Source organism: Mesoplodon mirus, assembly GCF_964341445.2.
Source record: "Mesoplodon mirus genome assembly, chromosome: 1".
NCBI lineage: Eukaryota > Metazoa > Chordata > Mammalia > Artiodactyla > Ziphiidae > Mesoplodon > Mesoplodon mirus.
Window position 1 is genome coordinate 64,702,615 of NC_138976.1, and position 26,220 is coordinate 64,728,834.

Consider the following 26,220-nt stretch of genomic DNA (forward strand, 5'->3'; position numbering starts at 1 on the left):
AACTGGAAACCTCACTTTTCCTGAAGTGAAAACATGTTACAAAGCTACAGTAATCAAAATAGTATGGTACTGGCATAAAGACAGGCATAAAGGCAAACGGAACAGAATAGACAGCCAGAAATAAAACCTTCTGTATGTGGTCACATTATCTTTAACAAGGGTGCCAAGGCTACACAATGCAGGAAGGATAGTCTCTTCAACAAATGGTGTTGGAAAAACTGGATATATGCAAACAAAAGAATGAAGTTGAATTCTTACCTTAAACTATTTACAAAAATTAACTCAAAACTGATTAAACACTTAAACATGAGACTCGAAAGTATAAAACTCCTAGAAGAAAACCTAAGGGAAAGGCTTCATGGCATTGGATTGGCAATGTTTTGTTTTGTTTTGTCTTTTGGATATGACAGCAAAAGATCAGACAACAAAAGCAAAAAATAGACAAATGGGACTAAATCGAACTTTAAAACTTCTGTGGAGCAAAGGAAACAATCAACAGAATGAAAAGGAAACCTGTGGAATGGGAGTATATCTGTAAACCACATATCTGAAAAGGGGTTAATATCCAGAGCACGCAAAGAACTCCTGCAGCATAAAAACAAAACAAATAATGGGATTTAAAATAGGTAAGGGACTTGAACAGACATTTCTCCAAAGAAGATATACAAATGACAAATAATCATATGAAAAGATGCCCAATACCACTAATCCTCAGGGAAATGTTAATCAAAACCACAATGAAGTATCATTTCAGACTTGTTAGGATGGCCACTATCCAAAAAAATCACTCAGTAAGAAGTGTGGGTGAGGATGTGGAGAATTGGAACCCTTGGCACTATTGGTAGGAATGTAAAATGGTGGTTATTATGGAAAACAGTACGGCGGGTCCTCAAAAAAATTAAAAACAGGATTACCACGTGATCCAGCAATCCCACTTCTGGGTATATATCCAACAGAATTGAAAATAGAATCTCAAAGAATGACTTATGTTCATTATAGCATTACAGCTTTCCTCAGCTATCCAAAAATAGAACATTCCTATGAAACCTTTCCTAAGCTGAAATGTCATAGATGGTAGAAGCAATTACCTTTTTTTGTAAAAGGAAAAACCCTTTCCATATGTCTTTGGTTAGCAAAAACAGGTACAGTACTAGTGTAGGTCTTTTGTAAAAGCGAAGTGGCATAAAGCATACGTTTGAAAAACGTGGGATACCTGTATTCACAATAGCCAAGAGGTGGAATCAACCTAAACGTCCAACAAGAGATGAATGGATTAAAAAAATGTGATGTGTGAAATGTGTATATGTGATACACATACAGTGTAATATTATTCAGCCATTAAAAAAAAAGGAAATTCTCTCATTGGCTACAACATGGATAAATCTTGAGGACATTATGCTAAGTGAAACAAGCAAGGCAGAAAAACACAAATACAGTTGTCCCTCTATATCCACTGGGGATTGGTTCCACGACCCACTAAGGATACCAAAATCAGAGGGTGCTCAAGTCCCATAGTTGACCCTCTTTATCCATGGTTCTGTATCTTCAGATTCAACCAACTGCAGATGGCATAGTACTCTGGTATTTATTGAAAAAAAAAAAAAAACATGTATAAGTGGACCTATGCAGTTCAAACCCCTGTTGATCAAGGGTCAACCGTACTGCATAATTTTAACTTACATAAGGTATTTAAAGTAGTCAAACTCTTAGAAGCAAAAAGTAAAATTGTAGTCGCTAGGGGCTGGGGGAAGGGGGAAGAGGGGAGTTGTTCAATGAGTGTAGAGTTTCTTTTTTTCAAGATGAAAATGTTCTGGAGATCTGTAGTACAACAAGGTACATGAACTTAACACCTCTGTACTTTACACTTAAGATGGCAAATTTTATGTTACGTGGTTTTTACCACAATAAAAAATTTCAGCTACCTCCTTTAGTTTTAAAATGACCTGAATTTTTTAAATAATGTCTGCCACATTTGAGGATGCTGAAATTCAAGGTAATTAAGCAGGTCAATGAAGCTGACTGAATGTGTTTCCAATAAAAATCTGGTTGTTCCCTTGCTCAAAAAGATTATTTATAAATTGGCTTCAGGATAGAAAATCTGCATAATACACATTATTTAAGACATTTTTATTTTCATTTTTAAAGTCAGTGCTATTTCAATCTAAATATCTAATATCATTGATATCTATTGTACTTCAGAATTACATGTATACATTGAAAAATTAGATGAATTGATGAATGCATACATGATTAATTCCATGCAACCAAAAAGTATGTGCCTTAAAGACAGGCATAAGAATCTCAGATTGCTAGTGGTAAAAGAAACCACAGTTAATAATCAAGTCAGGTTACCATATACTATGAGACTTATACGTGGACTCAAGATTGATGACTCGCCCCAAATTGTATCACCACTTAGTGGCAGAAATAGTACTGACACCTCTATCTTCTGGTTCCAATTCATTGATATTTCCACAATACTGAAAATTTGAGAAATATTACATTATGTTCTGATTAGAGTAGTACTAGCCTTTAATAGTCCATCAACACTTTCTGATGATAGTTTAGGATTGTATAAAAATGAATCATCTTTTCAAAAAAGAAACAATTCTACTACTTGGATTAAACAGGCACTGACCTGAATAAGCATTCATGAACAGTTCGACCCTATTATATTTAGTGTCATATTTACTTTGATCTAAATTCAACAGATATTTTACAAGCAAGAATCACTTCTCACATTTTGCTCTTGAAGAATGGAGCCGTGCAGGTATTACAATTACCTAAAAATTGTACACCTATTCAAAAAGGTAGCTGGGAATAAAAATACATTGCTGATTTCTTCTTATCCTCTTATATTCTCTTACACCTGAAAATCACTGCTGCCAGCTTAAATAGTTTGCAAATAGCTGTTCTCTTGCAGTAAAAATTTAGCATAAATTCAATGTTAATTTATCACTTTTAGCTTTGAAGGACCACAAATGAGGGTGATAAAAACAGATGCCTAGCATATGGCAACAGATGGGTCACCACATTTAAAAAGAGCTACTGGGAATAGGATGGATCACTTTTCTTAATTCTTATCACATAAGGTGAGAAGGATGGAAAAAACAAAAAGTATTCAAGGCAATGCAGTCTTAATTGGGTCCTAATTTTCCTATAGTTTTAAAATGTCCTATTAACATATAGGACTTAGAGTTTTCCAGTATGTTTTATGTCATAGTATAAATGTATGTCATAGTATGGAGTATATTTTTCTCCATAACCATGTAGGAAAATCCATAATAGAAAGAGTCAAACAAATATAGGTAGAAACCTACAATAGCTACTGGCAAAAAAAAAAAAAAAAAAAAATGGTTGCTGGTGGCAAGAAATATTGGAACAGATGGCACATGATGAATTCATCAGGACATGTCCAGACACCCGGCTTCGTAATAATACCAAATTGTACTATTTTTACTCAGATGATGCCTTATCCTAACATTATACTGAAAGTTTCATCTATGAAGCATTTATAGTTTTATAATTATATGTGCCGTCTTTTATAAATTTGAAAAAAGAATGATGCTTATGATAAAACTTTGACTTAATACCTATAAAACAATACAGAGATACCCCAAGATGGGATGCTTGCTTCTAAACTACTGTTCATTTTTAAGAGATAGTCCATCATCTATGGAGTTGGCTCCATAAATACCATTCGTCGACTCAGATGATAAAAAAAACCAAAGTATTTATCTTCACACATGTTATAGTAAATAATAGCTGGATTTTATACAAATGTTTGCCATATCATTGGCAAAGATGATGCCAAATCATATATTTTTCCTTGGGTGTGAATTTTCTAAGTAAGGCTCTATTTGGGTTGATTTCATCTCTCTCTATTAAAGAAAATATATAATTCCAACTGAAATAAAATCCTTGAAGAATTTTCTGAATTTAAAACTTGAAAGCTTATCTTATAATACAGAATAAAAGACAAAACTACCATAATAACAGCTCAAATTTTCACTCAAATATCACTAGAGTTTGAGATTATTGTCTGCTAATTAAAATCATGGTGGATGCAATTTAAAACATAATCAGTGATGTGCCTAGATTCCTCTAAAAGTAGAAAAAAGCCTATTTTCTTTTCCCACTGTCTATCTCCTGATTCAGAAATGTAATTCTTGCAATCAACTAAAACTTGACATTTCTCCCTCCTAACAGTCTGTATGTACGGCTTTTATAAACTAATCAGAGTGATTCCCATTGCCACTCTTGAATAATAGTAATAGCATCTTTCTAGGCTGGTTTTGCAATGATCAGATAATTTGAGACAATAATCTGAGAATTTACTGCTCAGATAAAGAGCAGCTGGAGGTTGTATATTGAATTCTGGGAAATAAGCATAGGTACCTTAAATAAAGCCCTGTGATTGATGTCAGAAATAGGAGGAATCCTGGTAGCAATGCATTTTAAAGGTAGTGGAGGTTTTTGTTTTGATAAAGTATTCGCTGTTTTGATTTTTGTCTTATTGTTTTTGTAATCCCACACAGAAATGTTTAATTCACTCAAGGTAACTTCCATAGTGACAACAAAGAATTCCAACAATACTAATAGAATACAAAATAATGGCTAGTCTTTAATAAAGCACTAGTTCCAAGCACTATGACGATATATATATACATATATATATATATATATATATTTCACCTAATCTTCACAAAACTTTAAATGATAGATATTACTGTCTTCAAACTGTACCTCAAAAAGGATCTGTAACTTGTTAGCTTCACACAATTAATAAGTGATGGAGTTGGGATTCAGACTGAGATCTGTCAGGCCCTGAAGCCCTTGTGCTTACCTGCTTCTTTTCTCCTTTGCAAGAGATAAGAAAACAGGATTCATGCACCCTTTAAAAAAACAAACTACTCAATATTCAGTCTGACAAAAGAAAAAGGAATCAAGAGTTGGAAAATCATGTTACAAAAGGAATGACATTTATTCTCCCTGCCTAGGAATTATTAGGGAAATTATCTGAAATGTTATATCATCAACAAAAATACAAGAAGCAAGTTAACTATCCAATATTAGAGAAATGTGCAGAAAATTGAATATTTTTCAGGCAATACAAATTAAGTTTAGAAAAATCATATAGGAAAAGGTTTATGATATGATGTTGAGCAAAAAACCAGGATCTACAAAAAGTAAGATATAAGGTATATATTATAACTTCAACAACGCAAAGGAAAAATTACAGAAGAAAAATACTTTAATAAGATAAAAATGTTACAACAGTGGCTTCAGGGTAATGTAATCATGTTTTCTTGGTCCTTCCCTCCTTTCCTTATATTTTATGTACTCTCTGAAATATATATCAGGAAAGTATATTACATTTTAATCAGAAAAACCCTTAATTTCAAAATAAATCAAACAGTCCTAAACATAGAGAATTGTATAAATAGCTGTTCATAGGTAAATGACATTTGGATGATTAAAACATACTTATTTTTTTGTTGTTGTTTAGAAAACATCAACATACTAATAAAGGCAACTTAAATTTATTGAGGACATATATTATAATCATAAAGTCTGTGTACTTATGAAATTATGTCTAGTAGGAAGAAAACAAACAATTTTGACATATTTGTATCTTGAATGAATATAATCTTTTCCCTTTCCTTGTTCCAAAAATATTTTTGTCATTTTTTATTCTGTTGCGTACTTTCATTCCTCAGTAATAAACAGTATGCTTTCTTGTTAATGAGTATTTCAAAAGGACAACATACTTTAAGGATCCCATAATATAAAACACATGGAAACCATTTAGTTCTCAAGAAGACAACTATAAGAAAAAATAGAGTAAGTATTAAAAAATATAACACAGCTTTCATTATATAAATTCTCTAAAATAACAGCTACTGTTGGTCCTTATTGCTTATCAAATTGTATTCCAACTTCTTAGAATAGTATTTTCTATTCATTGGGAATATTTTACCATTCCAATCTTCTTTTCATTAGCTCCAACATAACCTTCCCATCTACCTCAACCACTCTCACAATCATTACTGTTGCCTAGGCAGTCAATGCTTATAACCCCAAACTTGCTCAAGCTGTTACTTCTACTTACTGTTACCCTCCTCTGTAATAACTTTTTAGAGAGCTTTATTTATTTATTCCTCCAATACTGAGCTCTTACAGTCTGCTAAATTCTAGAAATGAAATAATTGAACAAGGTTCTAGCTATGAGAGAACTTATAGTCTCATGAGGGACATAAAAAACAAAACAAAATACAATATTATCAATGGTATGACTTGAAGGATAAAAAGTCAGAGTTAACTGGATGAGGTGTGAGGGATAAGGGTGGGAGAGGAAGAAAGAGCCAGGCAAAAGGAATGGCACGTACAAATGTCCAGAGACAAGAGTATATACATAGCACATTTCAGGAGCTGAGGTGGGGTTATACATTATGATGTAAAAGACAAGCGCCTAGGCGCAGTATTAAATGGTTAGGATATAATTTGTTTCAAATAAAAATTGCATTTTATTATGGATCATGAACCTTTGGTATTAGATCAGAATTTTCAATACTATGGAAGTTAAATATTGCTATTGTTTTAGTAGTAACCTCATGCCTTACTTGCCTGATTGATTTGCAAGTTCTGTGAAATTCATGTCTTCAAATTCATTTGTATTTCTTCTGGGGTTTATACAAGAGTGGGATATAGCTGATGCTTTGAAATTCATTTGTATTTCTTCTGGGGTTTATACGAGAGTGGGATATAGTTGATGCTTTGAAATGTGTTGTATTTACTTGATTTCTATTATAGAAACATTTCTATAAGCAGAGATGGGGAACAGTGTCCAGGGTGGACATTTACATAGTTAAATGGTGTGCAACTGAGAGTTTCCATCTGTCTTTAAGGCCCAACAAGGAGTGAGGATTTGGAAATATGTATATTTACTGTAGATATGCATCATCAGTGTTTAATTGGAACAACTAAGATTTTTGGCTGGGGCAGAATTAACTTCATGTGTAAGGTCAAGAGATGGAAAATAGATTCTTGTTAGACTCATTTCCAAGTACGTGAATCAATTTGACATTCTTAGTATGTACTTAACTTATTTTATTTGTTCTCAGAAGTGTTAGTGCCTTTGAGTAGCACCAAATTTTGCTTACAAAAAGGCACTGGGTTTCATGTAGATAAAATTTTCAAGTTATTTGATCCTATTGACACAAAGTCAAATCAAAGATGTAAAAACATAAAAAGGAACAGTGCATTTCTCCTTAAAGAATATTGGGTGAAATCCAAGTAGAATCAGTTCGTCTTAAGACTGAAAGCAAACAAAAATAACACAACACTTAATGTTAGGAAATTACTGAGCAGTCCCAGTAATGATGTCTGGACTTTTGGAATTAAAGTGTAAATGGAAATGCATCTCCTCTATTTGTATTGGCTGTTCCTCGGCATCCTGAACAATCAGTTTGGAAAGGGGATATCTGGGCTTGTCTTAATCTACTGTAAATCACTCGGTCTCCGTATCTCCATGTCCAACTCAGCAATGTGATCATTTGATAGTGCTCCTAGGAGACTTAATTAATGGTTAGTGGTTTTAAATAAAAGTATTGCAGACTCTAACAATAATCATTTTAACCCACTTGCTTATTAATGCCAATAAGATAATATGGTTGTGCTGTGATTATTTAAAAGTCTCCAACACAAAAAGTAGTATGCCTTTGTGACTTTAGCCTTGTTTTTTATTTATTGACTGCTAATGACAATATTCTGAACTCATTTCGTTTATTAATTAAATCAAAATGTTTGGGGAATTCCATTTTGTGCTGGCACCACCCTTCAAATCATGTTGATTTTCCACATCTAGTGCCAAGTAAAGTTATGGTTCACTAAAAAGATTGCTTTGTTTGTGCCTGGGAGGAATACTGTTGAAAGAAATGCTTTCACTGTGTCTTCTTAACTTCCCTTTAAAGTTATAGTACACGTTAATATAATACATGACAACCATTAAGATCTCAAAACTCCTGATCTTATCATGTATGAATCCATATGAGACTTCAACTGCAACACTGTAGAAGTAGTCAGTTGCTTCACTGAACAAGGTTCCCATCCTCTATGAAATTGGTCTCTTTTAATCCCACTTATAAATGTAAATTGTAACATGGTTGGAAAGGAGGGCAGTTAAAAATTACTGCCAGTGAGTAACTGAACAAGTCCAGAAAATGCTTAGCAGGACACACAGGATGTTCATCAAACTCCACTCCAAAGTACAGATCAAGGTCATGGACAATCCTATGCTGATAAAAATCAACTCAAATGATAACCCAAAGAAATCATACCAATATGGACATCTAAGAAAATAGTTTCATTTTACATTAAGCATACTGATATGGAGAATCCAGATTGCATTTCCCTATGGTACCAGATTATCTTGAAGTAGGATGCATGTTGGTAGACATGGCAGATATTTGTATAATTTCCCAGGCTACTGAAGGATGGTGGTTGGAGGGAGGGGAACTGGACTGAGTGGGAGAAATTTCAAGATCCATTTCTAAGTCCTTATGTAAGTTTGGTCCCCATAAAAAACATGTGGGCTCATCATCATGAGTCCAATGTCTACCAAAATAATCCTTGTCATATTCTAGTTCATTTTTCCCCACTGACAGAAACACACATAGAGAGAAGACCCTAAAGCTCATCTCTTCGTTATCCTGACTTTCTTCTCGCATATTTATTTTGGCGTTCCCAAACTAACTTTTAAAAACTTTCAAATAAGGAATAATTGGAACAAGTATTACTTTATAAAGCAAACACAAAACAAATTTAGAAATTGAACTAATAAAGTCAAAATTAAGAAGCACAATATAAAAGTTAAAATTCTGTTTCATTTCATCAGGCTTGTCAGGGCCATAGTTCCTGGCAAACTCTGAACATAGCCAGATTAAAGGAAAAACAAGTGCATAATTTTCAGGAGTTAATTCAACAAATGGATTTTACTATTCAATATAACCCCCAAAAGGAGTTTGTCTGAATTTTAAGAACTAAACTTAATGTAGCACATAGTGACAGTCATAGCATAGCTTGATTTATTACTTCCTTGGCCAAGCAAGTATAATATCAGGCAGAAGCCTATTATTATTGGTCACATTTACTGGGCAAATACTATATTCTAGCAAATACATGCTGTAAACATGGTATAACAGCATATGCTGCAAATGTTATATTCATTGGCTAATTGTTGTAACCTCATAACCCCAGGACTGAGGAAAGAAGGTAGCATATGAGAAAATGCTTTGTAAACCATTGTGTACAGTGCAAAATAATGACTCCTAGGAGAAATCTTTTCTTAGACAAAAATGCTAAAAGATATTTCCTTTTCCTGTGTCCTCTTCTCTCTTCTTCCTCACTTTACAAAACTGGCTCCCAGCATCCTTGCCCCCATACAGCTTAAATGGTAGAAGGTGAGAGTGTTGTTAGTGTAGCCAACGTTCAAAGGGCATTTACTGAATACCACCCATGGTCCAAAATCTTCCAGTTACTCTTTCATTTTTTCATATGGATCACAAGCTCTGGCTCAAAAGATGATTTTGTGAGAACAGGACTTCTGACATTAAGTCAATAGGAAGGTGGGAAATTGAAGGCATGTTCTTCTAATTGCCCCTACTATGCTTCAGGTAGGCCCACTTGTATTATTTAACTGAATGCTGGCCTGAGGTAGGCTTCTGATTGATGCAACGTGGCCACCTGTAGTGCTCTGTTGAAAAATATTCTTAGGACAGGTCTAAACTCAGCAGGAAAAAATGATGTAAGTCATTAATTATGACTGTGCTGTATATAGGAGAGAGGAAGGACATTTATAACTTTTTTTGTTTTTGAGAAATGCTCACTGCAGTATTATATCTAGAGGTAAAGTAATATCATGTCTGCAACTTTTAAATTGAAGAATGTTTAAGGAAAAGTGTGTGTGTTTGGGGGGAAGAAAGAGAGAGAGAGAGGAGGGGGAGGGAAGAGAATGAGAAGGTAAAGGTAACATGTGGGAGAGTCTGGGTGGGGTATATAGTGACGTTTGGTACTGTTTTTGTAGCTTTTATGTAAAGTCCAAAATTATTTTAAAATACAGTTTAAAAAAATATTTCTCCACATATTTGTAAATTTTTCCTGCAGATAATATAAATAAGAAATATGAAGATTTTAAGCAGCAAAAGTCCATGTAGTATAGCTTCTTGCAAGGTGGTAAAACCAATGCCTTTGGGAAAGTGACTAGTATGTAAAAGTTCATGTAAGGACAAAAAAATTCAGAAGGAAACCCATGCAGTTGCTGCTTTAGTAGCAATACTAGAATATTTGATAGACATTTTTCATCTTTCAAATCTAGTTACTAATTAAAAACAGAAAAATAGGTTGATTCCTTGAAACTGTCTCCAGTTCTAGAATCTTACCATGAATACTCAAGAAACCTAGCTTTTCTCATTCTGTCAATCTAACTTACCCATCTGGTCATCGCTGATGAGGTTCACTGCAAGTTTGCTAACTGTCTCAAACACGTCAGATACCATGTGCCCAAGTGACATTGTAGTCCTAAGTTCCCAAGTCTATACTGAGGATGTGCTAAGGATAGTCAGAGAAGTAATGCCCAATCAGTCAATGCTATCTGGGTACTAATGTAGGCTGCCAAAATAGACTATTATTTATTTTCAACCCAAACCACATAGACTGTATTGTATATCAATACATACACAATTATAAATGATGTCTCTTTTTCTCGTAAGTTCTTTCTTTTCACTCTGGAACTTCAAAACCTCATTCCTGAGTAGGAAAAGAGGATGGCAAAAACTCAGTAAAATGTGCCTTTTCTTTGTGCACCTAACAGAGAAGCAAAACAACTCCCATTTCTATGTGTTGCCAGTACCCCTGACAGCAATGGTTTCTGCAGCTGACCATATCTGAGGATAGAGTAGGTCCTGCAACTAAGAAGATATTCTGCTGTATCACTTCACAGCGGAAGAAAGGTTCCTTTCTCTTCTCTTCTCCTCTCTTTTCTCTTTTCCTTCATCCCTTTCTCCCTTCCTCCCCACCCCCCACCCCCCGCTTCCTCTTCTTCTCTCCCTCTCTCTTTCTAAGTCAAATGTCACAATAACAGGTAATAGGAAGAAAAATGTTTTAGTCTTTCTTAACCAGGAACCTAAATTCCAGGTGACTGGAATTGGCCAGTGGGAAGCAGAGGAGGGATTGGGGTTCTATGTTCCTGTCCAAAGAAGCAATATTGCTAATGCATTCCAAACCCCAAAATTAGAACCAGGACTAAGGTGTACTTTAATTTACACATTAAACAAATGCTGAGTCCCTAAATGATTGGGTGTTAGAGAAACACAAGCATTGATTAATCATAGCTTCTGCCCCCAGGGTGATTATAGGGAGGGAGAAAAAGACAGCAGTTTTATTAACCAGGTTGAAATATACAGCTGAAAATTTGGCCCAATAATAAAGTGACAAATGAAGTCATGTACATAGGATTTTGTCAGACTTTCACCTTGCGGAAATCCGTAGCCCCAGAGACTTATATCTTAAATAATCATGTGCTTTTACTGCAGAAAGATTGTGTCAATGAACGATATTTAAAATACCATTAAATCATTAAGTTTTATAGTGTGACTATAAAATTACTGTTCTAAGTGATTAAATTGGTGGCTCTGTGTATTATTTTTTGCACTACTGTGTTATCATCACCTTGTAAGATGGTAGAAGGCTGGAGTATGGTTTCAGATTCTTACCCATGAAATCCAAAAAAGGGCTTTGTCTGTAATCAATTATTTCTTATCCTTTTCTGTATTCTGAGCAGTGACCACTTTTCTCTCTTAAAACCTATGTGAACATCTATCAGAGTCTTAATATTTTCTACCTGGCAGGAGGCATAAGGCTAATAGGAGGAGACTGTGGAATGCTTGGTAAATGTTTCTGAGAGTAGTCGTCCACTCCATTACCTTCTTGTGGTGGTCTTGCCCATGATTAGCATCAGCCACTCTAAGATCCTGAGGGGTCAGTTGGTTTTTGTTTGTTTGTTTGTTTGTTTGTTTTGCAGTACACGTGGGCCTCTCACTGCTGTGGCCTCTCCCGTTGCGGAGCACAGGCTCCGGACGCACAGGCTCAGCGGCCATGGCTCACGGGCCCAGCCGCTCCGTGGCATGTGGGATCCTCCCGGACCAGGGCACGAACCCGTGTCCCCTGCGTCGGCAGGCGGACTCTCAACTACTGCGCCTCCAGGGAAGCCCTGTCAGTTGGTTTTTAATTCACCTTATTCAACAGAAAGGACTTGCCAGAGTTGAAGTGGTCATTTCTTACTTGGGCACTAATCATTCCTGGTGTTGCTTCTGTGCTGGGATGCTCAATGCCAAATTTAGCAACCCAGATGTAGTTTGTGCAGGACAAGAAGTTATTTTACAGGTAGCCATGCCCCTCCCCCTTCTTCTATGAAATATGATAAAAGGACAGAAGAGAAAGATAATAGGACAACTTCTAATCTCATCTTTTCCTATAAGTATGAAATAGTTAAGCCATTAATCAAATGAGAAAGGCAAAAAAAAACTAATGCTTAATGAGTACTTACTATTTAGTAGGCAGACTCCCAGCTACTTTATGTATATTAAACTCATTATGTGCTTAAAGACACATAGCTGGTAAAAGGCAGGGCTGTGATTCCTTGAATTCACCTTTACCTATTCTAAAGCCCATACTCTTTTATTTTCTAAAGTTCTGCCTATTTATACTTATCAAAATACAATGTATACTTAGTTCAGATAAAGTAAATAGAACAACAGAGCACAACAGAAAAAATTTAAAATGTGATTTGTAACCCCACCATCCAGTGATACCCTGTAATGTTAACAGCCTTTGTGATGATTGTGTTGGATGTGATGGAATGATTCCAGCCTTTTGTTCTAAGCATGTAAATATCTATAACCATCTTCTCTCTTCCATAAATAATCTTACAATATAATTTTAATAGCTACACAAATTTCTATCATATGCAGATAAATAGCCTACCTACCATTATTGGTCATTTAGATTATTCCATTTTTTTTTCAATCATACATAATACCAAAGGTACACACAAACCATATTTTTGTACAAATTCATTATTATTTTCTTAGGGTAAATTTTTGTATTTATCTTAAGTATTACTGATACCAGAATTGCTGTGTTGAGTATCTTTTTTTTCCCCCTTTTAATTTTTATTTATTTATTTTTGGCCGAGCTGTGGCATGCAGGATCCTAGTTCCCTGACCAGGGATTGAACCGCATCCCCCTACAGTGGAAGCATGGATTGTTAACCACTGGGCCGCCAGGGAGGTCCCTCCTCTTTTAAATACAATGTCAAGTTTACCACTAAAAAAGGTGCTTTGAACATACACTTCCAGCAGCAGTGCAGGAGAGTGCCCACTTCTCCCCATCCTTGCCAATACATGGCATTGCCGTTCTTTTTTTGCAAGAAAGGCTTTTATTTTAGTTATGTACATATCAAACTAGGAGAAACTCACTGAGCTTTCATTGTATTTTACACCTGATAGAGCATCCATCTTAAGCTATAAACTCACAGCTTGCAGGCAACAGGATGGAGCATTTTTTTTTTTACCTCTTGTTGAATGGTTATAGTTTTGTTTTTCTGATGAACTGGAATTGCTAGTTAACAAGTATAATGAATAGAAGTGTCTGAAAATGGCATGGTCTGCCTTAGGAGCCAGTGAAGTCCCCATCACTGAAGAAATTCATCAAAGGGTGGATGATCAGTGGGTGAGGATGCCAGTGGGGAATTGGTCTAAAAGCACCAAGGAACCTCTAAAGTTCTTTCCCACCCTAGGGTTCTACAGTGGTCTTTTCTGTTTCTAGAGATTATTGACTCTGTCTTTTTGCCTCACCAACTGCAGTATGTTTTTATACAAATAGACTCTAACTGCTGTCCTTTGCCAGTAATCCATCCAAAGTGGGAGCACTGTAAGTTGTGTTTTGAAGCTATAGATATATATTCAATACCAGAGTATTTACTGAATCTAGGAAACTAACTGCAACATGAGCTTCTGAGAGTCTCAATTTTTAAATTATACACACACATATGCCTCCACAAATATATGTCTATAATTATAGCTAAAGGTATATAAGAAACTATAGGTATACTTACATATATTTAGAAAATTTCTAGGAGGATACATAGAATATTATTCATTGTAGTTGTCTCTAGGGATTGGAAATTGGGAAAGGGGATGTGGGGAACCTTCATTTTCTACTTTAGATCCTTTTGTACTATTTGCATGTTTTAATAACAGCATGTATCATTTCAATTACAATAATTTAAACATTTTATGAGATTAACATCACACCAATAAAGGGCTAGTAGTAGCTCTTTATGATTAAATTCTCAGCAGAAGAACTACAGGTAGTTCTGTGAATTGAGCAGCCGTGAAAGTTGGACTTTATCACCATGAGGAAGGACTTTCCTTCTCAGTTTTGGTCTCAAGCTTTGTTTGGTCGGCACCAAAACAACAAAATCGACGTAAATTTAGTTAATTGTCTTTTGCAAAAAATAAATAAAAAATCAGAGAAACTATCAATCCCTGAGTGTGACATATATCTCACTGTTTGGGGTGCTGGTGTTAAAACCTTTCTGTGTGTTTCCTGAGGTGGGTACTAATATAGCAACAATTTTGTTCTGCTCCCAAATATATGGAAAGTCGAAGACTTACATCTGGCTCACTTCAGGCATCCTAATTTAAAATACAGAGAAAAAAAGAACATTCCATAATTTTAATTACAAATGGATAATCTGATCATTTTTTACATAAAATAGCTATATTATCCAGAATGTTTTTTAAAAATTAAAAGTTATTCTACAACAGCAATGTGTGATGCTGATAGTAGAGGGGGCATACATGGGAATGTGATGTGCCCCCTAGCACTTAGAAATGAGGGAAATTGATTATCCTCTGAAAATCTGAAATCAATAATAAGACATCAGAGATCAAGATTGAAAACTCACCCTAAAGATGTCCAATATGACCAACTCCTGATTGATGGGATTAACATTTTGAAGAATAAGATGTGTCAGTTAGAATACAGGCTGAACAGCAGTGGACATGCTGGCAGACCCAACCAAGACAATTAAGGGAAATGGCTGTCCTGGAGATGCCAAATGCAGCGCTGGGTCCAGTAGTGCCAGGACACCATCAAATTCCTGTCTCACTATTGTGCTGATCCTCTGCTTCACCAGTCTTCCAACTGTCCATAAAATGGGCCTTCAGGGAGAGGGCAAGTTAGTAATATATTATAGTTCCAGTTTTTTTGGTTTTTAAAATAAATTTATTTATTTATTTATTTTGGCCATGTTGGGTCTTCATTGCTACATGCGGGCTTTCTCTAGTTGCGGCGAGCAGGGGCTACTCTTTGCTGAAGTGCGCGGGCTTCTCTTTGTGGTGTCTTCTCTTGTTGCGGAGCACGGGGCTCTAGGCATGCGGGCTTCAGTAGTTGCGGCACTTGGGCTCAGTAGTTCTGGCTCGAGGGCTGTAGAGCGCAGGCTCAGTAGTTGTGGTGCATGGGCTTAGTTGCTCCGTGGCACGTGGGATCTTCCCGGACCAGGGATCAAACCCGTGTCCCCTGCACTGGCAGGCAGATTCTTAACCACTGTGCCACCAGGGAAGGTCCCTAGTTCCAGTTTTATACATCACTTTGTTATGAGTCGATTTGAAGGATATTAATTATATCTTCAACTAAAGAATCCAGTGTTCTGATTATGCCAGATCTCTAGGAGCAGAATCTGTTTTGTCATCATGAGCCTTCTAAAGTCTGAACAAACTTAAGATGGTTTTGAGCCAGTTTCTTGGTGGCCATTCTGCCTTCTCCATGTGGTATGGATCATCTTGTGCCATGTTAGCATTCTGATCCAACTTTTAGAGGTTTTACTGATACTGTTATTATTAAAAAAGAAAAAAAAAACTCAACAAGAAGATTATGTTAAAATGGTATGTGAGGGAGGAGAAGTACATTCCAATTTGAAGACTTGGTTATTTCTTCAATAGAGGAATGAAGTGTTCTGATTAAGTCAGATTTCTATGAATGGAATTTGATTCTAAAAGAAGTATTGAATATTTGGATAATCATTTATTATAAAAAGCAAAGTAATGACATTTTCATTTTAATTAGTAACTAGCTGAGGTTCATATAAGAGAATTGACAGAATAAATAAATATTAACTAAACATTTCTTAAATTCTATTAGAAATCTGTTTATATTACCTAACAACCCACAGTGCTTACCTCACAAGTGGGTGAGGAGTGAGAATGAAATGACATAATACATGAAAACTGTTTACAGTGCCAACTGACATATTGTAATCATCCAATAAATGTCAGGTGACATAATAAAATATTATTATGTAAAATAAGAAAAATGAAATCCAGACATTTTAAAATTATGTAAATGTATATGTGCCTATATATGCAGGCAAAGACGTAGAAAAAGACCTGAGAGGATTCACACCAAACTGTCAGCAGTGGTTTCTTTTGGGGTAAAGAGTAATATGGGGAAGATGTATTGGGAGTAGGTAAAAAGGGACTTTTGTTTCTCTTTAAATCATATTTCTGGAAGTTTTATAATGAGAGCATATATTTAATTTTAAAAAGGAAACAATAACAGTTTTAAAAGAATACCAAAAGATCCACTGGTAGTTGTGGGATGAAATCACTGTAGAAATATTCAGTCACAATAAATAGGCACACTTCATGGTGCTGAGATATAGTACGGTTTGGGAGTGATTTGGATCCAGCAGATTGCCAGTGGTTCTTGTTTGAATGAATGGCTGGGAAACCACTTACGGTGACCTACTCAAATTATTTAACCCCTGTAAGCCATAGTTTCCTTATCTGTAAAATGAACATAATAGCTATATATAAACATCCAACACAGTGTTTAGCCCCTTCTTAAAAAGGAGAGTTATTCGGGTTTTTATTTATTTATTTATTTATTTTCTATTTATTTATTTTTTGTGGTACGCAGGCCTCTCACTGTTGCGGCCTCTCCCGTTGCGGAGCACAGGCTCCAGACGCGCAGGCTTAGCGGCCATGGCTCACGGGCCCAGCCGCTCCGCGGCATGTGGGATCTTCCCGGACCGGGGCATGAACTCGTGTCCCCTGTATCGGCAGGCGGACTCTCAACCACTGCGCCACCAGGGAAGCCCTGGGTTTTATTTTAAAGTCAAAGACTGAGACTTTTGAAATATGTTTGAAAATATAATCTTTTCCTTATGAATTCTATGGATAGTTTACACCAAGCACAATTTGGATCAAGGTGTTTCAAGCACGCAGCTGGGAAGTCCTGGCAGGGGTCAGGATTCCCAGTTTCTACTACTTTCTAGTGAGTTGTCTAAGATCCAAGCTTTATTCTGAACAGAATGTCTCAGGGAACTAAAATGCTACCAATAGCAAGCTTTTTAAGCTCCAAGTCCTGAACACTGCTGAGCTCCACTACTGAGCTGGGAGCCTTGAACTGGTCAGGGCAGGGAATTCTTCACCAGCAGCTCTTGTGGAGTGGGAAGAAGTATTATGAAGATGTGGGTTACAGAGATAAAAAGAAAGGGTACAGCTGCTGGAAACCAGGTGACCTTTGAATATATTCATCCAAATGTTGTGTGTTCCTAAGACAGATATCTTTAGTTCTTGTTCCTCCTTGAAGGGCTTCTGGTAAATAACCATAGTTACCATATTTAATGTTTTTAAATTCTGGAAGAAGATCAGATACATATATTTTCTCCTGGGTGTCAATATGAGCAGCAGTGTTCTCTAAACATTAGAGTCTAAAGGATGAAATGTAGCAGCAGTCCTGGTTTAAAGGTCAGATTGTGACCTCAGCCTAGCTCATTCCTTTACTCTCTCAGTAGTCTTGAGCATTAACAGTAAACCTCAGTGCTTTATCTATAAAAATTGTTGTGAAAAATATGTTTAGTTAAGATTATTATAAGGTTTCAATGGGATAATACATATGTCTTAAACTACCACAGTGCCTTGTACGTAGAAAAGTCTCACGATAAGTAACCAAATACCGGTCTCAATTCCTCAGACTTCCTAAACTACCAGAGATTAAGTTCTATAATTCCTTAATCTATGCTACTATACTCTGCTTGTACTGAAGCTGGGGAAAGGCCACACATGTTTCTTTTTTGCATTTGCATGGAAAGGTAGTCTCTGCAGAAGATCTGATGACACGGGAAGTGCTATGACAGTCAGTCTGGTAGAGGAGATGCCTGCACGTTCATTAGTCTCATCTAGGACTACTTATGTAAGATCAACAGAACAGCCATGTAACTGACATAATACCTATTCCTGTCATCATCTTTACTGCTTTTGACTGCATTGATAATAGTTGATGTTCTTGTATTATTTCATTGGATTCTTATGTTGCCTTATTAGAGATGCTTTTATCACTATGTTAACAGAAAGCCAAGTCCTAGAGTGTTATATAACTTGCTCAATGCCGTGTGCCAGTGAGTGAAAGAGCCAAGACTAGTATGAAGGTCGCTGAGAGCTGGACAGGCCCTCCCACCAGGGAAGATGGACTAAAGTCTCTTTAAGTGTAGGGTTCGGAGCCTTGGCAACCTGGCGGGCCCTGTGGTTTCTTTGTACCCTGACTTGCTCTAGGCTTGACTGGAATCCCAGCTTGTCTGATTCCAAAGCCTATTTTCCCCAAACCAGAGGTCTACCACTTGAGTAGTGAACGAACAAGCTTTAAAGACAACCAAAAAGGAATGCTTTTCAAAGAAAAACCAAAAAAAAGAAGAAAAAAGTAACAAATTCTCAGGGACCCCAGAGACTCCAGCCATGAATCCCAGTTTCAGAAGTAGTATCTTCAAAAACAAAAGTCTTAATAGGTGAGAAAGTGTTTTCATTATGGCTCATCGCTATAAAATGGAAAGTAAACTATATGTTTTTATGCTACCAAGGAAGTAAACGTAATCTTTGATGAAAAGTTAAAAATTCTCATAAAGTTTGTGGTCTCTCCAGATCAGAGCAGTACGGTTGTACAACTTGAATGGAATGGAAGGTAATTCTTTCCATTCAACGTACATTCCTAGGGACAGGGCAAGGCTCATCCGTTTTTGGATATGTCACTGTTTTCAAGTTATCTATAAATCTTCTGAATTCTATCTATGTGTTTCAAGCAAAGTAAAATTACTACCTTTGTCTGCATTGCTGTCAGTTTTTAGCCACTATGTAAGGAAACATGTATCAACAAGATTTATTAGATTGAGTAAGTATAATAACATTCCATGTGCAAAATGACAGAAGAAGCCACTGTTTAAGAATCAGATTTTCTCATCTCCTTGATGTCTTTATCACTAATATTAGGCCCTTAATTTGCATAGTTATCAGCACTTCTAATTCCTTGTACAAGGCACATTTGCCATGACAAATCTCCTCAGCTTTATCTTTTAATCTCAACACTTATGTCTGATTTCCACTGTGGCATCGTGTATGTGCTGACGTGCTGGTTTGTAATCTTTCTCTGGCAAAACTATATCCCCATTTTATCTTTTCAGCTATCTTGTGAACTCATGAAGGAAGACGCCTTCCTTAAGGGTTTTCCTTAAAGTTTTGTTCAGTTAAAAAAAAACCTAAATGATAAAATAGTAAAAATACTATTGAAAGTATTATGGAACAAATGATAGAAAGCTCCTAGCCTACTCTGAATCATTTCCAAAGCAGTTGTGAAGTTAATGTAATGAAATTATGATCTCTTTTTGAGGAAATACAAATTAGTTTTTTTATTACAAAATAGGCAAGCCGTTTATTATGGGGGTGCGGGGACATAAAAAAGATCAATAAGAGAAAATATTGATAAAAACCAAGTGCAATTGTATCCTTCTCAAAATTTTTGACATTTTGATTCATGTTCTTCTGGTATCATTTATGTATGTTTGTGTCTAGCCCTGTGTATTGCCTAGAAAACTTTATTAAAGTAAGAGTTGAGGAATCAGGTGGGGTATTTGAATGCTTTAATAGTAAGACAAGTAACTAGCTTGAAATTGTTTATCTCTCACTATTACACAGCTGCTGTGCAAATATGTAGTTGCTAAAAATATGGGATCAGGACACGATATCTTCAAATTAGTTATTCATAACGGCACTGCATTAACCATTCCAGTGTGACACAGAATTGACTAAAATCTGGAATACGGCATCAATAGGTAGTATATACTTCATTTCAAACTATACTTTGATGACTGAACAGTAATTATCTAGGAAGGCAAACTTGGGAGGGTCCATTAGATCCCTTCTAATTCCAGGCTCTGATTCACTAGTGATTGCCTTTATAATCTTATGCATTTCAAATTTTCTCCAGAGTAAATCGATGAAAATAATTTTCACTCTTAAACTAGGGTATGATATGGACATTATTGAGATAGCACTAAAATCCTTTGAACATCTTATAAAAGTGCAGTATAAAATGTATTACTAAGTGGTAAACATTGACAGAGATTATTTACATTTACTGAAAAATATTTCAGATGTTATGAGGCATTCTAAATCTTAGAGCAGTATTTGATAAGTAATGCTTAAAGTCTTATTCTTAAGAAAATTTTGCAAAAGGAGTCTGCATAGACAGTGGAATGAAAAGTCCAAACATAGGACAGGACCTCTTCCGAAGACTGACTTTTTAAAGTAGCCATTTTGTACTATCTTCCCAAGGTCTCCAGGCTGGCCTGGTACATTGTTGGCACTCGATAAATATTTGCTGATTATTGAATGAACCCATATCTGAAACAATCCTTGACATGCATCCTGATGGCTTCTTTTTGTTGGTCCCTTAGTACTCTAGGGATTGCTGACTTACCACAGATTTATAAAAACTATTTTGTATTTTGAAGAGAAATTATTGGGATGCAGACGAGAATGGGGGAAAAGCACAGTACATGGAGTCAGATGATATGAGTTCAAATTGTGATTCTGTTGACTAATTAAGCTATGTGACCTTGGCCTGATTTGTCAACCATCTCTAAGCCACAGTGATCTCATTTGCGAAATGTGGATGAAAATACTTCTTTCCCAGTATGACCTTATGCTCAAACAATATGGCAGATAGTAAAACACTGTGAATTGAAAAGTAGTGAACAAATATAATTGGGCAGACTTTGTACCAGAAGTCTGACATCTATTTCTGATTTCATTATAAACTTCCTATGTGTATCCCTGCATTTGCTTATTGTCAAATTTCCTTATCTTTAAATTAAAAATAAAAAATATTTTACACATTGGGAAAATGTGCTCTCTCTCCAGAACATCCTGAATGGTTCCTTTGAATTGGCCTACTGTATCAAATATATGCCTGCAAATTTTCTTTGCCAATATTTTCCTTCCCACACCTTTTATTATGTATTGTGCTATTTATGTTGTTAATAAGGGTTTCAAGGGGAAGAAGTTTGGCCACAGAAACAGTCCCCCGCCCACCCCCAACTTCAGTCTCTTTCATCTTGCTTCCTTTCCACCTGCATCTCACAGACTTCAAGAGCATTGATTGTAATATTTACAGATAAGAGTTAAGGAAATGATTTATAAAACCATAAAAGGAGATGAGAGAGGAACAATGAGAAGATCAGGTGCATGTAAAGAAGTTTAAGTTTTGAGACTCCGTCCCTCCTAGTCTATGGTGCCTTGTGTCAGTGGTAAGTACATCCATCCTAATAGGAAAAGAAGGAAGGCTTAATTCCTGGAAGTCTCTAGAAAATCCTGTACATGGCTAAGGTGTTTCTTAGGAAGGAGTTCTGAGGGCAGGACCGAACGAAGCCTGATAATTCCAGACCATCCAGAAGAAAAATCTGTGAACAACTCAAAGTAAGAAGCATGAAATGTGTGGTCAAGCATTAGACCAAGGAGGCAGACTCAATGCTCGTAGAAGAGAACAGAAAAGAACATAAAACTCACAGGGGCATCGCCCAACTTCTCGACATGGGGATGCCAGGAGACGGGAAGAACTGCACAACTGCATCTGTTCCATGTTTATAACTAAACTGCCAAGTCTGCATAAAAACAAATCTGTTGCTTTGCAATTATGCTGAAGCTGGGGTTTTTAGTACCCGTAAGAGTTATGTAAAATGGGGGAAAACTGTCTCATTGGCAGTGGAATATACCTGTTTTCGATCCTTACCCTCTAAGCTCCCATAGCCAATGTTATCATTTGCTCAGTAAAGGAGACCTTTATTAGAGTACAGAGTTGAACACAAAACATCTGTTCTGGCATAAATTCTCCTAGGTTCATAGATAACTATGCTTCACGTAGAAAATATAATGAATAGTCAGTTTACTAATCTGCCTCTCCTGTTGTTGTTTCTGCTTGCTTTTTTAAAATGTATTTATATACATACCATAATCATTAACAAGAACTGGCTTGGGGAAACAGATTTTTATTAACTCTGTGACATTTTCATTAAGAAAAATAGACAAGGCTGGAAAATGTCTTTTGTTGAAAATAACCAGATTTGTTTTACTCTACAAAATTCTTCAGCACACTTGGCTTTATATACTACAAATAATAAATGGCAAATGAGTGCAAGAGATTTGAGAGCCCTAAATAGGCTCCTTGAACTTTTTGTTTTGTATTTTGAGCACCCAGTTAATTACCAGGTATAGTCAATGCTTAGTCAATACCTGTTGAATAACTAACATGTATAACCTGTGGTGTGTGTGTATATTTAGTGAAACATGAATAGAGTAATAAAATCATTTGCATTACACATGGTGTATGAATACACACACACACATATATATACACACACATACATAGACCTATATATGTATGTCTCTATATATTTGCATTCAAACTGGGAAGAAAATGGATTCTTGAGACCTAAAAACTAAAGTTCTTAAGTAGACCAGCTTAAAAGATCTTGAGAGAGGTTTTTAGAGCCCTTGTGTTGATAGTGTGGTAAAAATTCTGAGCATAGGACATGATCTCTGAAGAATGGCTTTTTGCACTAGTATATTTGCCAAGATTACTTTATGCTTGGAATTTATTCCCTCCCAGGGTTCCAACTGCAAAAAGAGAGAAGCTAAAGTAACACCACCAGTTACTTCTTTTTCGTGCAAAGCCCCAGTAGATAGGGTCATTTATGTAGAAGTGGCTGAGGCCCCTGTTGTAACTTTCCTCCTTTCCAAGCTGGTGGAAAGTGCTGTTGTTTTGTGGTCATCTTCCTAAAAGGATTAAGGAAGGAATCATTTCCTCCAAGCAGTTCATTGTACGAATAAACCGAGGTCCACAGAGGTTAAGTGACTTGCCTGAGTTCATGGTAAGTAAATAAGTGTCTCCCTCTAAGTACATCCGGAATAACAAGTATTCTCGGACCCTTCCTAGTCCCATTGTCCTATTCTTAGGCTAACATTTGCAAACAGCACAGAAAACAATTGCAGATTGAGGACTGAGGGGGAGGGTAGGAAGTGGTCATTAGCAAATCCCTGGGCCTGGGGGATCACCTGCTCTTTTGGATCAACCATGAGACAAGCTATTCATAAGGACATCAAGGACGAGTGGGCCATTGTTTTCAGAACCAGCAGTGGAGAATCAGCTCCACAGTGGCCTAGGAACTGCTCGGCTGCTGCACCAAGGGGCGGGGCGGTAGTGGTGGAAGAGGAGTGAGCCAGGAAGAAGGGCTGCAGGGACCCCGCCGCGCCACCTTTCGGCAAACCAGGAAGCATTTTTGCAGTAAGTGCCACGGACGGAGCCACCTTTTGAACTGAAAGTGTGAACGGCGCTCGGCAGGCCCCAGATGCGTGCAGTAACTGCAGACCCCCTCGGCGGGCTTGTGCCTGGGAGGCTGCGGACTGGCATCTCAGTGGTCAGAGCCGGGAGCAGGGAGTTGACGTCAGAAAGTACACAGAGCAGGGCAGGCTCTGCTGTCTTAGCAAACCGTGACCGAGCAAAAAGTCTCCGGTAAACAAGCTTCCCGGCTGCTGCCTCCAGATGCGCACCCGCTGCGCGCTCCCCTCCCCGTGTTTCCCACGCACCCATGGCTCAGCTCGGCCGCCCCGGCCGCCCTCTCTGCCCCCGACCGCATCTTCCGATCTCCCGGTGCTTCCGCGCGGGCTCTCACTCCCACAGCTGGAGAACCACACTCACCATGTCTTGCCTGAGGAGGTGAAGCTTGGTTTCCAGTCTCTCCAGGGCGCTTCTGGAATGGCTAGGCTGTGGGGAGCCAGAGGTTGGGGAGGGCGAAGAGGAGGATGACAGGGAGAGAGGGAAACTGCAGCTGCTGCTGCTGCTGCTACTGCAGACTCCGCCACCGCCACCGCCGCTGCTCCCCCCGGCGGGGTCTCTGTCCCTTTCCTGGGGCACCGGCTCCTCCCCACGGAGCGAGCGCACTAGGCTCTCGGGTACTTTGCGCCCTAGCTTCAGCTCGATGTCTCGGAGGTCGGGCAGCGGGCCGTCGTCCATGACTTTTGAAGAACGATGAAAATGGTTATAAAACGCTACGGATGAGAGGCAGCAGGGGCCTTCACGTCTGCCCGAAGATCAGCACACCCCTACCGAGCCCAGGTCTCTACCCTCGGCGGATCAAACTCACGGTCCGCTCCATAACCGCCCGCGCGGGATCAGCCCTGAAATCCGCACAGGATGGGCGGGTCGCCGCCGCGGTTCCCGGGGCGTAGTGACTCCCTCGACACTTGTTAAGATTATAGAGCCCTCTTCATCCTCTTCCTTTTTGGCTACCCCACTGCAAAGTTGAGTTAATTGATATTGCAGAGAGGGGGAAATTCCAAGTACTAGAGACCGAAAGACAAGAGGGAAATGAAGTCTGTCTGAGCTCTACGGGGGGGGGGGGAAATTCACATTGTTAAACTGTCCGTTCACATCCCAGCGCCATTCACCACCTGCCCATCTGGTACCATGCGACACAAAATAATGATGTGGCCACACTCCAGGGTAGTTTCATTTTCCAGCCATATGTCTCCAAGCTTTCGGAATATCCTGGATTGTCAGAAATTATTTCTAGTCAGTGATAGAGGAGGTCGGTCGTGTGCATAGATGCATAAAAAAGAGAGTTCGCTTAGCAGGAGTTTAACGGCTTCCTCGAGGCAGCACAAATTCCCTTCTTCCCATTTAGGCTGTTAGATCCAAGTCATTGTGTTCCCCCAAGCCTCGGAAACTTTAAGCTCCGCTGGCAGGTGGACCAAACCAGGGCCAACCCCTGTACCGTAAAGCACAGGCAAGAAGAGCAACAGAAAATTTCCTACCCCTGCTGCCAGTAGTAGTTTCAACATCCTGTTTTAGTTGGGAGTACCTAATACGGGGATTAGATTTTCAGTTTTCCCAGAGAAATTGCCGGGTAGCTACAACTTTTAGGTCTGGTAACAATAGAGGCAGAAGAATGACTTTAAATGTAGTGTCATTCCCTACCCCCCATCTTCCTAAATGACAAAAATTTAGCTTTAGAAGCCTTTCCTTGTAATTTTGTACTAATATACAGTGTAATAATTTCACCAAAAGTTCAGTGAGAATGTGCAACCAAAGCTAATTGTCTTACCAAATGTTACATTGTCTCAGCAAGCAGATGTGAAAAATTAAATAGCCAGAATAATCTTTATGACTACTGAGGATAGTGGTGGATTTTAAAAGGAGAAAGTTGCTGAGATACTTATACTCAATATTCTTTCTCCATAATTAAGGTAAAACTAGTGAAAAGTTGTCTTTGATAATTCATCTATATTTTTCAACTATTTGAAAGAAACCCAAAGCCTGCCATCTATTGATCTGAGATACTTGTACCAAGTAAGTTATTATGAGCTATATGGATTATAGGTTTGGTTCAACATTGAATTCGTGTTAAGAATCTTCAAGTAGAGGGTACTATTTTCAATCTAGTAAGCTCTATTTAGGGTTCCATTAAGATATTTCAAAATAGGGACTCCTCTTTTTCTGGGACAAATAAGTATTTGTGTTCTTGGTCCTTCCTAGAGACATCACTCAGGTTTTACACTTATAAGCACATGGGCAAATACATCTCAGAGTACTTTTTTAGCTGAGCCTCATCCAGGAAGCCTAAGGATAGATAGGAAACAGGCCTTCTGAGTGAAATATTTCATGTCAGGGAGAAAGTTGCTAAAGTTCTCTTGTCAACATGTCAGAAATTGTATGTTATTTCTTCTCTTAAAAAGAAATGAAGAAAATAGTTGTAAATTAAGTGGCTCATTT

The 26,220-nt window shown here is 37.5% G+C and overlaps 1 protein-coding gene across 1 annotated transcript in view; it reads right to left on the reverse strand.

Annotated features, from left to right (window-relative positions):
* The window catches only part of LURAP1L (leucine rich adaptor protein 1 like), a 47,522-nt gene extending 22,337 nt beyond the window's left edge, over positions 1–25,185 (reverse strand). The window contains exon 1 of the mRNA XM_082621740.1: positions 24,148–25,185. Coding sequence (XP_082477866.1) covers positions 24,148–24,462 — 315 coding nt within the window. The 5' untranslated portion in view covers positions 24,463–25,185. The remainder of the gene's footprint in view (positions 1–24,147) is intronic.
* Between the last annotated feature and the right edge of the window lie 1,035 nt (positions 25,186–26,220).